The sequence below is a fragment of the Urocitellus parryii genome, chromosome 2 (assembly GCF_045843805.1).
Source record: "Urocitellus parryii isolate mUroPar1 chromosome 2, mUroPar1.hap1, whole genome shotgun sequence".
Taxonomy (NCBI): Eukaryota; Metazoa; Chordata; class Mammalia; order Rodentia; family Sciuridae; genus Urocitellus; species Urocitellus parryii.
This window is the reverse complement of record NC_135532.1, coordinates 65,309,251-65,325,264: the sequence shown is the minus strand read 5'-3', so window position 1 is coordinate 65,325,264 and position 16,014 is coordinate 65,309,251. Positions and strand designations below refer to the sequence as shown.

General features: G+C 36.2%; 1 protein-coding gene across 1 annotated transcript in view; it reads right to left on the bottom strand.

Moving 5' to 3' along the window:
* Nucleotides 1–16,014, bottom strand: part of Pibf1 (progesterone immunomodulatory binding factor 1) — a 239,713-nt gene that overhangs the window by 47,241 nt on the left and 176,458 nt on the right. The window contains exon 15 of the mRNA XM_026398092.2: nt 3,320–3,450. Within this exon, the coding sequence (XP_026253877.1) occupies nt 3,320–3,450 (131 nt within the window). The remainder of the gene's footprint in view (nt 1–3,319; nt 3,451–16,014) is intronic.

The window sequence follows — 16,014 nt, the reverse complement described above, 5'->3', positions numbered from 1 at the left end:
ACATATTTAACAGGTAAGATAAATACTAATAAAAGCAAATGTTTACTGAATATTTATAATATTTAGGCATTAAACTACATCTACTATAAAAATAATAAACTATAAATCTCAGAACAACCATATGAATTAGGTGCTTTTATATCTTTTATTTTTATTTATTTTTTATGTGGTGCTGAGGATTGAACCCAGTGCCTCATGCATGCCAGGCAAGCGCTCAACCACTGAGCTACAACCCCAGCCCCAGAATTAGGTTCTTTTAACAATCAGTTCATTCACAGATGTGGAAACTGTCTGGCTATGCTGTTCAATACCACAGCCATTAGCCACAGAAGCAAATAAAATGAAAATTAACTTAATTAAAATAAAAAATTTAGTCCCTCAGTTATACTACCTTCATTTCAAATGAACATTGACTACATGTGGCAAGTGCCTAACGTACTAGAGAGTGCAGATATGGAATATTTTTAGTACTGCAGAAAGTTCTATATGACAATGGAGGTTTAGAGAGTTTCACTTACTTGCTTCAATTCAACGCTAAGTACTGGGCTAGATTTGAGTTCATGTAACCAGTCTATAAGGCCTACCTTCCCTTTTGAAATCTTTTCTTTTGGATTTGACCCAGGGGCTACCAATTAGCTACACTGATAGAGGGTCCCTTTTTATATTTTATTTTTGACAGGGTCTCACTGAGTTGCTAGGGCCTCACTAAACTGCTGAGGCTGGACTCAGACTTGCAGAAATCTTTTCTTTTTTAAACAAAAACAAATTTATTATAGAGTATTTTAAGAGAGAAAATAAAACGAACCCCCACATGTCTGTCAGTCATCTAACTTCAACAATTACCAGCACGAAGCCCTACTATTTTTTCAAAACCCAATTTTATGCTATTTTTTTGCTTTTCTTCCTTAATTATATTAATTAATGAAAATTATCTATTATTCAGAATAGATCATAGGGAGGCAGTGTGACATAATGGTTCAGAATATAGAATTAGAAATCAGACAGACATGGATTTAAATTTTGGCTCTACCACAAAGCTATAGTTAGTTAGAGGGCAGGTTGTCTAATTTCTCTAGGGTTGAATATGTTCCTCTATCTAATTTTCTCTTTTAGTTATTTTTCTCCATATTAAACCTTTTTAGCTATTTCATTCTTAATAAGTATTCAAGTACATTTATTTGAAAGTATCTGTAAAAGGGGTAATTTCCAGCTCTTTATATATATATCCTCTTAATGATTATAAAGGTAAAATAAAAATATTACAAATAATTTCAAATATAATAAATATATAACATAGGAGGAGGAAATTGTATTGGAGGAGCTAGGGTTGTGGCTCAGTGGTAAAGCGCTTGCCTAGCATGCAGCATACTTGAGGCACTGAGTTCGATCCTCAGCCATCACATAAATGTAAAAAGATATTGTGTCCATTTAAAACTAAAAAAAAGAACAATTAAAAAAAAAGAAAAAGAAATTATATTGGAGACTTCTTCCTCAGTTTCCCTAAGAAAACCAAGTGCTGAATAGATGATGAAAAACAATTTCTGTAGTCCCCAATAGCTGCTAATAGCATAATTAATTAATTATTGTCATTAATTATTATCATCATTATTATTATACTGGGGATTGAACCCAGGGTCACTGTTCTACTAAGCTACATCCCTATGGCTTTATTTTTTTTAATTTTTATTTTTTTAATTTTGAAAGAAGGTTTCTAAGTTGCTCAGTTTGGTCTCAGATTTGCAGCCCTCCAGCCTCAATCTCTTTGAGTAGCTGGGATTAGAGGTGTGAGTATTTTGATGTTTAAAGCATAAATGTGATTTTAAATTTTTTTATCACATTATTAAAAATTAAGAAGAGGAGTATAGTTCTGGACTAATTAACTTGGTGGGGTAAAAATCAGACAATAATCATTCTGATTCATCAAAAAGAACAGCCATACTTTGGAGTTAATTATGAATTGTTTAATATTTTTGGTTGTATGCCTTAGGAAACATGGATTTAATAACTATTTTCTCCTTAATGTTTTCCAATTTTTAATTCAACAATTTCAATTCCTATTTAATGCTCTGTTTTCACACTTAGGATGGGTTAATAATTTATCCAGAAAAATTTAAATTATTGCACTTATCTTAAAATTTAATAACCAAGCCAACTAACTAACCATTCATGAGTTAAAACCTTTTTCTTTCTTTTTAGTACTGGAAATTGAACCCAGTATTGGAAATTGAACCCAAATTGAACCACTGAGCCACATTTCCAGCCCTTGGAATTTATTTAGAGATAGGGTCTCACCGAGTTGCTTAGGGCCTCACTAATTTCCTAAAGCTGGCTTTGAACTTGTGATCCTTCTGCCTCAGCTTCCTAAGCTGCAGGTGTGTGCTACTGTGCCAGGCTCTTAAAACCTCTTAATACGCAGTATTATTCTTTTATTTCTGTTTTTGAAATTATCATATAGATGAAGGCAAAGAATTTGAATGGAGCAAATCATCTGGATAAGGTCTCAATAGGCAAACAAATTTCAAACTAAGGTAGTGAAAGGAATTCATTTATGTACATGTAGGTAATTCATAGGTTATTCCATGTAAAGGGCCAGGGTTCTGAAAAGCCTAAAAAGTCCTTGGCAAAGTCAATATGAATTTAAGTAAATGTGTACACATTATCTATTTAAAAAGTTATTTTAACTCCATAAATGGCATCTGGTTATAGTCTTTTTGGCCAATCCACATCCCATTAGACAACTCTAAGAAAACAAGTACAGGACAGCTTCTGTGTCCCTAGAAAGGATGGAATGTTTTTTTAAGTTTATTTTTATATTTTGTATATGGACACTATCCATCCATCCATCCATCCCTTTTTTAAAAAAATATTTATTTTTTAGGTGTAGATGGACACAACACAATGCCTTTATTTTTATGTGCGCTGAGGATTGAATCTGGGTCCTGCCCGTGCTAGGAGAGCGCTCTACTGCTGAGCCACAATCCCAGCCCCATCCATCTTTTTATGTGGTGCTCAGGATCCAACTTAGTGCCTCACATGTTCTAGGCAAGTGCTCTACCACTGAGCTACAATCCCAGCACAGGTGGAGTGTTTTGTTAGTAAGTGTAGCACGTTATTTCCTTGCTAAAATTTCTTATCATCAGGTAGAATATAAATACCTGATGTGATGTGACCAAGTTTTCTTAAGAGAAGAACTGAATTCTCATTTAAGACTACTTTCATCATATAAATTTATTTTCACAATTTACAATCCAAAATCATCTACAACAGTATTATGTTTATAATGTCATTATTCAAACAAAAAAATTTGTAGATGGTTTACCTGACATCTTTCTCAAGTTGTGCTATACACTTCATCAATGAATCAATCTTGGAATCTCTTTGACGTACTGATTCAATGAGGTATCTGTAAGGCTGTTGCGTCTGGTTTAACATCGAATTGGCTCTGTCAAGCTAAAGAAACACAAGTTTAATTAGACTTTAGAAAATCAGATAAACTAAATTCATTCAAAGTGTCCTTGTACAAATGTAGCATACTAAATCTTTTTTTTTAACCACTGAGTCATATCCCCAGGATGTTTTATTTTGAGATAGGGTCTTGCTAAGTTGCTTAGGACCTCATCAAGCTGCTGAGATTGGCTTTGAACTTTAGATCTTCTTGCCTCAGCCTCCTGAGCTGCTGGGGATTATGGGCATGTGCCACCATTCCTAGGAGTTCTTTATATATTCCAAATAATAAACTTATGAGATATGTAATTTGCAAATATTTTCTCCCATTTTGTGCATTGTCCTTACACTTTCCTGATTATGCCCTTTGAAGCATAAGATTTAATGCAAGTCTAATTTGTTTCTATTTCTTTGGTCTGTTTTTTTGATGAAATGATCACCGAACACAAGCTCATAAAGATTTTCTCTGATGTTTTCTTCTATGAAAGTTTTATATCTTTGCTTTGAAATTTAGGTCTTTGATTTACTTTTAGTTTTTGTATATAGTATAAGGTCAGAGTCCAACTTCATTCTTTTTAATGTAGACACTCAGCTTTACCTGCTCCATTTGTTGAAAAAACTGTCCTTTCCATACTAAAGGGTCTTAGGAACTTTGTAAAAAACTACTGACCACATCACATGTATATGTCTTTATTTCTGGCTCTCATTTCTATTCCATTGGTTTATGTGTCTATCTTTATGCCAGCAGGACCCAATTTTGATTACTGTAACTTTGCAGTAAGTTTTAATATCTGGAAATGAGCTCTCCATCTTTATTTTTCCTAATCAAGAGTGTTTTGGCTATTAGAGGTCTCTTCCTTAATGCTCCATAGGAATTTTAGGATGGGTTTTCTTTTTTTCTTTTTTTTTTGCAGTATCAGGGATTGAAATCAGGGGTGCATTACCAATGAACTACATCTTTAGCCCCTCTTATTTATTTATTTTGCGACAGGATCTCACTAAGTTGCTGTCTGACCTTAAACTTGTGTTCCCACTGCCTCAGCTTCCCAACTTGCTGGGATCATAGGTAGATTATTTTGGGTGGTATTTTTCTCTTAACAACAGGAAATCTAGTCCATGAACATGAGATATCTTTTGCCTATTTGGTTAAATTTATTCCTAAGTATTTTATTCTTATTGATGTTATCTGTAAATGGAATTGTTTTCTTAGTTTATTTTTCCAAGTGTTCATTTCTAGTGTACTATGTACAATCTTATATTTTTTCATATTTTTTTAGTTGTGTGACTTTTTTAAAGTAATTTTTTTTGGGGGTTCTGGGAATTGAGTCTAGGTGTACTTTACTATTGATCAACATACCCCACCTTTTTTGTCTTTTTAAAAAAATTTTAAATTTTTTGGTACTGGGGATTGAACTCAAGGGTGCTTAACTACTAAGCTACATCCACAATTCTTTTTATTTTTTGGGGGAGGGTACCAGGGATTGAACTCAGAGGCATATAACCACTGAGCCACATTCCCTATTTTGTATTTTGAGTCAGGGGTCTCACTGAGTCGCTTAGGGCCTCGCTAAATTATTGAAGCTGACCTCAAACTTGTGATCTTCCTATCTCACATCTCCTGAGCTGCTGACCTTTTTTATGTATGTATGTATGTATGTATGTATGTATGTATTTACTTATTTTTTATTTTTTAAAATTGCCAATACTCTTTAATAGGGAATTTTATACATCATTGAGTGGAGGCTTTCTTAAAATGCTTTTATTCAAACACATCTTTTTTTTTTTTTAGAGAGAGAGAGAGAGAGAGAGAGAGAGAGATTTTTAATATTTATTTTTTTAGTTTTTGGCGGACACAACATCTTTATTTGTACGTGGTGCTGAGGATCCAACCCAGGGCTGTGAGCATGCCAGGCAAGCGTGCTACTGCTTGAGCCACATCCCCAGCCCTGTATTTATTTATTTTAAAGAGAGAGTGAGAGAGAATTTTTAATATTTATTTACTTTTTTTAGTTTTCAGCGGACACAACATCTTTGTTGGTATGTGGTGCTGGGAATCGAACCCGGGCCGCACGCATGCCAGGTGAGCGCGCTACCGCTTGAGCCACATCCCCAGCCTGACCTTTTTTATTATTTTTAATTTTTTGGTACTAAGGATTGACCCAAGGGTGCTTAACCCACTGAGCCACATCCCGAACCCTTTTTATTTTGAGACAGGGTCTCGCTAAATTGCTTAGGGCCTCACCAGGTTGCTGAGGCTGGTTTCTAACTTTCAATCCTCCGGCTTCAGCCTTCTGAGCTGTTAGGATTACAGTTGTGTACCACCCTATTCGACTAAATTAATTTAATTGGTGCTTTATAACTATATATAATAATAGAATATACTGTGATGCATTCATACATACATATAACATAATTGGTCAATTTCATTTCCTAGAATAATAACCTTTATCAGAATAATTTTTCCAGGTTGGTGAAGATCTTGAATTTTTATTTTTAATGGTTACAAAACTGTCTAACAAGCCCATGTATCATAGTTTAATTATGCTGCTTACAGCAATGCATATATAACATATTATCAATGTCTGACTGGTTAAATAATGTTATAATAACTCTTTTTTTGTTTTGCTTATTTTTTGTTTTTCTTTTTTCCTCAAGCAAATGTAAAATATGTATTACTGAAGAGCTGAACAACACCGGGCTGGGGTTGTTGTAGCTCAGTGGTAGAGCACTTGCTTAGCATGCTTGAGGTTTGGGTTTGATCCCCAGCACCATGAAACAAACAAGAGAAAATCACCCAAAACCCCAAAACCCCACAACATGGTAAGCATCTCAACGTGACTAGGCCCTTATTTTGGTACACAATGAGCCTCCCCCACAACCCTGAGATAGGATCTTCCTATGTTGCCCAGGTTGATTTCAGACTTCTAGGCTCAAGTGATCTTTCTGCCTCAGCCTCCCAAGTAGCTGGGATTATAGGCATGTACCACCATGCACAGCACCATTATAAGTCTTTGAAAAGGTATTCTAAAGTTGAATATGAAAAACTGAACAATCATGACAAAACTGGTGGACATTTATTATGAGAGTGAGGGGATAGAGTGGGGCGAATTTTATTATACACAGAATAATATTATAACATTCCTAACTATTCTGACTTTGACAATATATTTTTAGTCTTTTATATATGTTTTAAATCCCCCCTTTCCTTTCTAATCACTAACGAATTAACTGAGGCTGAAGATTTGCTGTTCTTCTGGGACAAGAAATGATCTTTATTTTCCCCTCAAATCAATTACACTTATGAAATCTATATACTTCTAAAAAATTGAGTCCTAAACATTTATTTTAGCATTTAAACTTTTTAGTTCTTTACTCATTTTAATAAGACAATAAGTGATTAGCCCAGGAGATAATAAAGCAGGAAACAGGGAGATAGGTTGTGGAAGACACAGTGGGAGGTGGGAAGAATCACTAGAAGAAGTGAAAATATCCTTAAACTGAAAACCGTGAGGCCCAGGTGGGAATAAAGGAAAGTGAGGCCAAGAAGGGACTGACTAAGAATGTCTGCTTATAGTTAGTGGGCTATTTTATTACAGAATTTAAATTATTTATCTAAATTATATTAAAAAATATTAGGAAATTTTCTTGTGGTTATGTTAACTATAGTCCAGGAAAGAATTCTTCAAAGAAAAGGAGATGAATAACATACAGAAGGATTTCTATTTCTGGACACTATTCATTATAGTTAAAGCAGACCCATAAAGAAAAAAAAAACACCAAGTATTTTCTATAACTTGGATTTTAGTGTACTTTTTCTTTGCTTTGGTAATCATTCTTTAAAATCTACTACAATGTCCCCTGGAATCTTATTATTCTACTAAGTTACTTTATGAACTTCAAATATGCAGTTGGACTAAGTTCTACTAACCTGTGTAACCAGTTTCTCTAGTCAATTAAATCAAACAATTGCCTTGACTTTGTTTTCACAGAACTGACCCTAACTGAATAAACTGAACTGACAAGTTGCTTTGTGTTTCAAAGTGCAGAATAGTCCATGTGTGCATGTGGGATGGAGTGGGGGTACGGGTGGCAGGGAAGGACTAAGAGCATTTACTAACTGTGATTAACTGTGGCCTAGAAGGAGCTGTTTAAAACATCCAATCTAACTTCAGTTACACAAACAATATCTCATAAAAGCAGTTAGTCTTATATATCTTAATTCATTTTTTCATGACAGCAATTACATATATTTGGCTTTAATGTTACAAACAAACTTAAGGGCTTAAAGCCTTACTTCCAAGGTGTCTAATATACAAGCTAGGACTTCCTCGATCTCTGGATAACAAAAACTACAATGGTGTTGTCACTCTTAAGGGTGTATTTCTTTATAAACCTGTTTGTAGGCTTTTAAAATCCCTTGGTATCTCTCTTTCTCCCTCCTTTCTCCATGGTTTTCATTACTCGGGATAAAAGAACATGTCTCTCAATTAAAAGTGATAATTTTTATTTTTGAAATAAAAATAACATAATTTCATTCAGTTCCTCCAACATAATCTTACAAAGTCTTTTCTATAACAAGCCAGGTATGTGGCACATGCCTAGAATCCCAGCAACTCAGCAGACTGACATAGGAGGATTACAAGTTCAAAGCCAACTTTAGCAACTTAGTACAACTCTGTCTCAAAGTAAAAAATAATATAAACTGGGGATATAGCTTGGCAGTAAAGCACCCCTGGATTCAATTTCTTTCTTTTTTTTTTTTTAATTGGTTGTTCATAACATTACATAGTTCTTAATACATCGTATTACACGGTTTGAATCAAGTGGATTATGAACTCCCGCTTTTACCCCGTATACAAATTGCTGTATCACATCAGTTACCCTTCCATTGATTGACATATTGCCTTTCTAGTGTCTGATGTATTCTGCTGTCTGTCCTATTGTCTACTATCCCCCCTCCCCTCCCCTCCCCTTTTCTCTCTCTACCCCTTCTACTGTAAATCATTTCTTCCATTTGTATTCTCTTGACTTACCCCTCCTTTCCTCTTATATGACATTTTGTATAACCCTGAGGATCGCCTTCCATTTCCATGCAATTTCCCTTCTCACTCCCTTTCCCTCCCACCTCTCATCCCTGTTTACTGTAAATATTCTTCTCAAGCTCTTCGTCCCTACCCTGTCCTTGTTTACACCCCTTATATCAAAGGAGTCATTTGGTATTTGTTTTTTAAAGATTGACTAGCTTCACTTAGCATAATCTGCTCTAATGCCATCCATTTCCCTCCAAATTCTATGATTTTGTCATTTTTTAATGCAGAATAATACTCCATAGTGTATAAATGCCACATTTTTTTTATCCATTCATCTATTGAAGGGCATCTAGGCTGGTTCCACAGTCTTGCTATCGTGAATTGAGCTGCTATGAACATCGATGTAGCAGTGTCCCTGTAGCATGCTCTTGTTAGGGCTTTAGGGAATAGACCGAGAAGGGGAATAGCTGGGTCAAATGGTGGTTCCATTCCCAGCTTTCCGAGAAATCTCCATACTGCTTTCCAAATTGGCTGCACCAATTTGCAGTCCCACCAGCAATGAACAAGAGTGCCCTTTTCCCCGCATCCTCTCCAGCACTTATTGTTGTTTGACTTCCTAATGGCTGCCAGTCTTACTGGAGTGAGATGGTATCTTAGGGTAGTTTTGATTTGCATTTCTCTGACTGCTAGCGATGGTGAGCATTTTTTCATGTACTTGTTGATTGATTGTATGTCCTCCTCTGAGAAGTGTCTGTTCAGGTCCTTGGCCCATTTATTGATTGGGTTATTTGTTATCTTATTGTCTAATTTTTTGAGTTCTTTGTATATTCTGGTTATTAGGGCTCTATCTGAAGTGTGTGGAGTAAAGATTTGTTCCCAGGATGTAGGCTCCCTATTTATCTCTCTTGTTGTTTCTTTTGCTGAGAAACAAACTTTTTAGTTTGAGTAAGTCCCATTTGTTGATTCTATTTGTTAACTCTAGCGCTATGGGTGTCCTATTGAGGAATTTGGAGCCCGATCCCACAGCGTGTAGATCATAACCAACTTTTTCTTCTATCAGATGCCGTGTCTCTGATTTAATATCAAGCTCCTTGATCCATTTTGAGTTAACTTTTGTGCACGGCGAGAGATAGGGATTCAGATTCATTTTGGTGCAAATGGATTTCCAGTTTTCCCAGCACCATTTGTTGAAGATGCTATCCTTCCTCCATTGCATGCTTTTAGCCCCTTTATCAAATATAAGATAGTTGTAGTTTTGTGGATTGGTTACTGTGTCCTCTATTCTGTACCATTGGTCCACCCGCCTGTTTTGGTACCAGTACCATGCTGTTTTTGTTACTATTGCTCTGTAGTATAGTTTGAAGTCTGGTATCGCTATACCGCCTGATTCACACTTCTTGCTTAGTATTGTTTTTGCTATTCTGGGTCTTTTATTATTCCATATGAATTTCATGATTCTTTTATCTATTTCTACGAGATATGCTGTTGGGATTTTGATTGGCATTGCATTGAACTTATAGAGAACTTTTGGTAATATCGCCATTTTGATGATGTTAGTTCTGCCTATCCATGAGCAGGGTATGTTTTTCCATCTTCTAAGGTCTTCTTCTATGTCTTTCTTTAGGGTTCTGTAATTTTCATTGTATAAATCTTTCACCTCTTTTGTTAGGTTGATTCCCAAGTATTTTATTTTTTTGGGGGATATTGTGAATGGAGTAGTTGTCCTCATTTCCGTTTCAGAGGATTTGTCGCTGATATACAGGAATGCCTTTGATTTATGCGTGTTGATCTTATATCCTGCCACTTTGCTGAATTCATTTATTAGCTCTAATAGCTTCTTTGTAGACCCTTTTGGGTCTGCTAGGTATAGAATCATATCATCTGCAAATAGTGATAATTTAAGTTCTTCTTTTCCTATTTTTATGCCTTTAATTTCTTTTGACTGTCTAATTGCTCTGGCCAGTGTTTCGAGGACTATGTTGAACAGAAGTGGTGAGAGAGGGCATCCCTGTCTTGTACCAGATCTTAGAGGGTGGATTCAATTTCTTGTACCAAAAAACAAAAACCAAATCAAAAACCCCAAAACTAAAACAAAAAACAAGTTTTTCTGTAACTACAATAATTAGTATTCAAAAAGTTTCACAATTGCTCACTTTACCTGTTGTTAGTAATCTGTTCCTTATAGGAAAGCTTTTGTAATTAATGACTCAGGAATTATGTATGTAATAAATGACTCAGGATTAACCCACAACATAATATTTTAATATTTTATAGAATTGTTATTCCTCCTTTGTTTCAATAACTTATATGTATGATTCAGAGGAAAGTAGCACCTGATTAAAACATAATTATATATTTTTTGATACAAATACTAATTTAAATTATTCTTAGATAACAATCTGAAATTATTTTTCTCTTATAATTTAAAAATATCTAAAGTTGACAACTTTTTTTTTTTTGTTTTTTACATTTTTCCTAAATGTGGAGTTTAGTTTCACAGAAACCCTTGGGAATGTGGTTCTTTCTTGCTGCGGATAAAGTGCATTCCTGTGAAGGAATTTAACACTGAGTTGATTTCTGTGTATAAAACTTTATACAAATGATATGTTCTAGTAGTAGAGATAGATTATACAAAACCACCCACATACCCTTGCTTAATCTTGGTGATCATGCTATGAATGTAAAATACCTGCTTGGCATTCAATATGAGGAAACACGTTGGTACTACTTCTCTATGTTCTCCATCACTTGGAAAAATGTTGAAAAATAATGATTTATGAGTCTCCACCTTAGTCCTAACTAAGTCAGAATTTCTCAGGATTGGATCTCTATTCTGATAATCAGCCCAATTTGGAGAATATAGCTCTACTGATCTTGAACTTGCTGTAGGCCATTCCACGCAACTATTTTTGTACATAAACCATTTTATATCCTGAAATTATCATCTTAACCATTAAAAACAGTTCCTTTTCCCATGTACCAATATGGCTAATGACACTATCACTTTTTATTTTGGTACCAAGGGATTGAACCCAGGGGTCTTTAACCACTAAGTTACATACCTAGCCTTTTTATATATTTTTTATTTCGACACAAGATCGAAAGTTGTTTAGGACCTTGTTAAGTTGCTGAGGCTGGCTTTGAACTTGCACTCTTTCTGCCTCAGCCTCTGGAGCTGCTGGGATTACAGGTGTGCATCATTGTGCCTAGTCCGACACCATCATCTTTAATGAAGGTAAGATGTAGCTGATACAGTTCAAACCAATAAAGATCTAGGAGAGCCAGGCACACTGGCGCATCCCTGTTATCCCAGAAACTCAGGAGGCTGAGGCAGGAGGATTATAAATTTGAAGCCAGCCTGAAAAACTTAATGAGACTATGTTTCAAAATTAAAAAATAAAAAGGGTTGAGGATCTGGCTCATTGTACAGTGCCTCCTGGTTCAATCCTCAGTACCACACACACACATACACACAAACACAATCCTGGAGAAACTCCATTGTGCTAGGTATATCCTCCTGGTGGTTATACCTGTGATCTCAGGAAACAGGAAAGGGACCAGTATAGACAGGATTGTGGTGATACAATGATACTCTAGCACTCAGGGGAGCAGCTGTTTATTGTTTTGCAAGTCTTTTATTATTTTAAAAACAAAAAGCAAGTGCATGCTAGTTGATTATCAGCCCTGCTTCTGGTCCTGGGATTCTCAAAGTATGAATAGGTTGGAAGGGGAAACTCACAGGAGGAGAATGCTAACATATTTGAGAGTAACCAGCATGGAAGAGATGACTGAAGTCATGGAGGTAGATGGTAATACAGAGTATAATTATTTCAAAGCGTACCTTTGCATCACTTTTACTTAGAGTTAATGGATGCAGATTCCTGGGCCAGCGATGTAGCTCGGTGGTAGAATGCTTGCCTAGCATGTGTGAGGCCCCCTGAGTTCGATCCTGCCTCCCTGCCCCGCCCCCAAACAGATTCCTGGGCTTCTTTCTATACCTATTAATCACAATAGGTGCATCTAGAAACCTATTTTATTATTTTTATTTTTTAAGTTTTTGCAGTAGTAGGGATTGACCCAGAGTGCTCTACCACCAAGTTACATCCCCAGACCTTTTTATTTTTGAGACAGGGTCTCGCTAAGTTGCTTTGAGCTTGTGATCTTCCTGCCACAGTTGGCCTCGAGCTTGTGATCTTCCTGCCACAGCCTCTGAAGTAGCTGGGATTATACCACTGTGTCTGGCTAGAAACCTACATTTTAGACAAGAACCTTGGTAGATTTTTATGCTCATTAACATTTTAGAATCACTGCTGAGGTGCATGAATAGAGTACAGTGCAGGTGTGTGAGGACACCTATATTTAAGGTTTAGATGTACGTGAAGACAGCTAAAGCTAAGTAGACTAAAGAACCATCTGGGCTATAGGATGAAAGCTAGGGGAATAGTGTTGTAAAGCAAAAAGGGATAACATTCCTAGAATGTATACAATGTTTATGTTATATGTAGATCAAACTGGATGAACATCAAGAACACTGGCAATTAGGAAGTTATTAGTGACCACAAGGAAGGGCACGGATGATTGCAGAAGAAATATTTAAAACACATACAAACACACAAGATACTTGATAAAGGGGATAAAAAGGGAAAAATAATAAGTGAAGATAACTAAAAAATCATTTGTAAAAGGGATTCAAACAAATCAGTTTAGATAACCCAAATGTGGTAAGGAAAGTAGAGAGATGACAAAATTGATGGTTTTGGGGAATAGATGAGACCTACAATGAAAATAATGAGAAACAGCATAGAAACAGAAAACTAAAAACACTGGGCAACAGAAGTGAGGGCCTGGTTGATGTTCAGCACCATGGATTTGTAATGCTTCCAAGCAGCAAAAATAACAGATTTCCACAAGATTTTTTTTCAGGATATTATAGTAAAAACAAAAGACTTTTTCTCTCCCTCCTTCTATGAAATATTTATAGGGTACCTACTAGATTGTGAGATACTATGCTAACGGTGACGATTGTCAAAAATGCCTTGCCAGGTTTCTGTTCTCACGACTAAAAGGCTCAGGGGTCACTCTAGTTAAACTGGGCTTACTGGGCTGCATGAAATAACCCCACAAGAAACACAAATACCTTTTTCTTTGGGGTAGCTGTGACGGCTCCTTTGACCTTAAGGGTCCACAGAAAGAGAGAGAGCAAGAGCACACACTGACCCCTTTTACTGAGGAGAAGCTATTCAAATGAGGCAAGGGGTCAGGTTTCAGGGGACTGAGTATCTTCATGATGTCCACTGTCAGCAGGTTGACTGACACCTAGGTAGGCCACACCCAAGGGTAAGAGAAGGGGACACACACAAGGTACTTCCATGGAAGATTCTATCGTAAACAGGGCAAGGGGTTAGATTACAAAGGAACAGGTGAGCATAGCTTCACCCATGGGGCTGTAGCAAGACACAACCATGCACGAGACATTGAGTGCCTCAGCACCCAGCTGGGGACTGTGATTCAGTCAGGTGTAAGGTTGGTCTCCCACAATGCCTGATGGATGAATTGGCAATAAGGCCATCTAGAGTGCTTGCAAATTGTAGTATTCAGATGGCTGATAATGTCCAAGGGTGATAGGAAGAAGAACGGAACAAGGACAGGCATGATAGACTAAAAAACAAAGAGTTTATGAGACTGTGACTCATAATGAGTCCAAATGAAATACAGATTAATGAGAATGAAAGGCCTGGGAGGGGTGGAAAGATAGGAGATTGAGAAAAGAATTTTTGAGTTCAAGTGTTAGAAATTTTTCTCTTACAAGGCTACTACTGAAAAATTAATTTAATTTTATTTTATGGTACTGGGGATGGAACCCAGGGGCACTTTACTATTGAGCTGCATCCCCAACCCTTTTTATTTTTTATTTTGAGATGGGGTCTTGCTAAGTTGCTTGAGGCCTTGCTAAGTTGCTGAGGTTGACTTTGAACTTAGGATCCTCCTGCTCAGCCTCCCAAGTCACTGGAATTACAGGCAAGTGCCAGAGTGCTGAGAAATTCACTTTAAAGTTGTTCAACAGTACAAAATGCTGATCTGGGGGTATGAGTGTGAAGAATTTGAATAACTGCAAACAGCTCTTAATGAAAAAATTTATTATCACGTAGGAGTTATCAAGGCACAACCAGTTAAGTAAAAAGATTCAACAATTGCCTTATTTGATATGTAAACAGAAAATAATTTTCAATAAGTCACTGTTTTCTCCAATTCAGTGATGGTTGACATTTGATATCCCCCCCTCCCACCTGCCACAGAACCTAATATTTTAACCTTTTTATAAAAGCAAGGCTTAAAGAACAAATTCTAACCTATAATCCTAGATTCATGATAACTGAATTTTTCCCAGAATGAATAACAACAAAGAATTCTTGGTTTTAGCATTGGTAAGGTTATACACAGACCTGTTACTATAAGGACAGTGAATATTCTGTAACAAGTTAGCCACTCATGTAGTAGATAAATACATGTTCATTATTATTAAAATAAAAGTTACTTTTTATATAATCCATATCAGCACAGCCTCAAAAAATAAGAGACAGTGACAACAGTTAATAATAATTTGAACTTAAATTTTTAAATATTGAAACAGGGCCTCCCTAGGTTGCCCAGGCTGACCTTGCACTTGTGATCCTGTCTCAGTTTCCCAAGTCACTGGGATTGCAGGCATGAACCATCACACCCACCAATAATTTGTACTTGTTAAAAATACAAATAAGTGGTACTATGTTCTGATTATGTTACACAATCCCCATGAATCTTATTTGTTCCAACAACCTCTTAACTTTAAGTCTTCTTCATGAAACTTTGCCATATATCACCAATTTAATCAGCCACTCATATCTAGTTATATCTTGTACATCTACAGCATGAGAATGCTAAGCTTACGGGGAATGAAGTACCACATTAAACTTGAATTCAGACATACAGGTAAAACTGTCTCCAAAATTCCTTAAAAGTACAAATAAGTAATTTATGTAAACTAAGTTAAAACATGAAGTTACGGGGCTGGGGTTGTGGCTCAGTGGTGGAGTACTTGCCTAGCACGTGTGAGGCACTGGGTTTGATCTCAGCACCGCATATAAATAACTAAAACGAAGGTCCATCAACAACTAAAAAAAAAATTAGGCTATAATTTTTCTCTAGAAAAGGTACTTTCTAGAGAGTATTGGAGGAAACTAGCTGCAAGGATCGTCAAACTGCACAAGTGACAAAAGGTAGCCATGACTGCCTAAACTGAAAATGAATCACTGATATCCCCCCCTTCCACCTTTCCTTTTCTTTCAGTTGTTTTCAATCCTTGGCCCTCAGATTCCATTTGCCATCTCATCCTTCTTTGTCTCTTTTTAAAAATGGATTTTACTTTATATATTTTCTGAGGAGTCTTGCTAGGTTGCCCTCAAGCTGGCCTTGAACTCCTGGGCTCAAGTGATCCTCTTACTTTAGCCTCTTGAGTAGCTGAAACTACAGGCACACATCACTGTGCCCAGATAGATTTTAC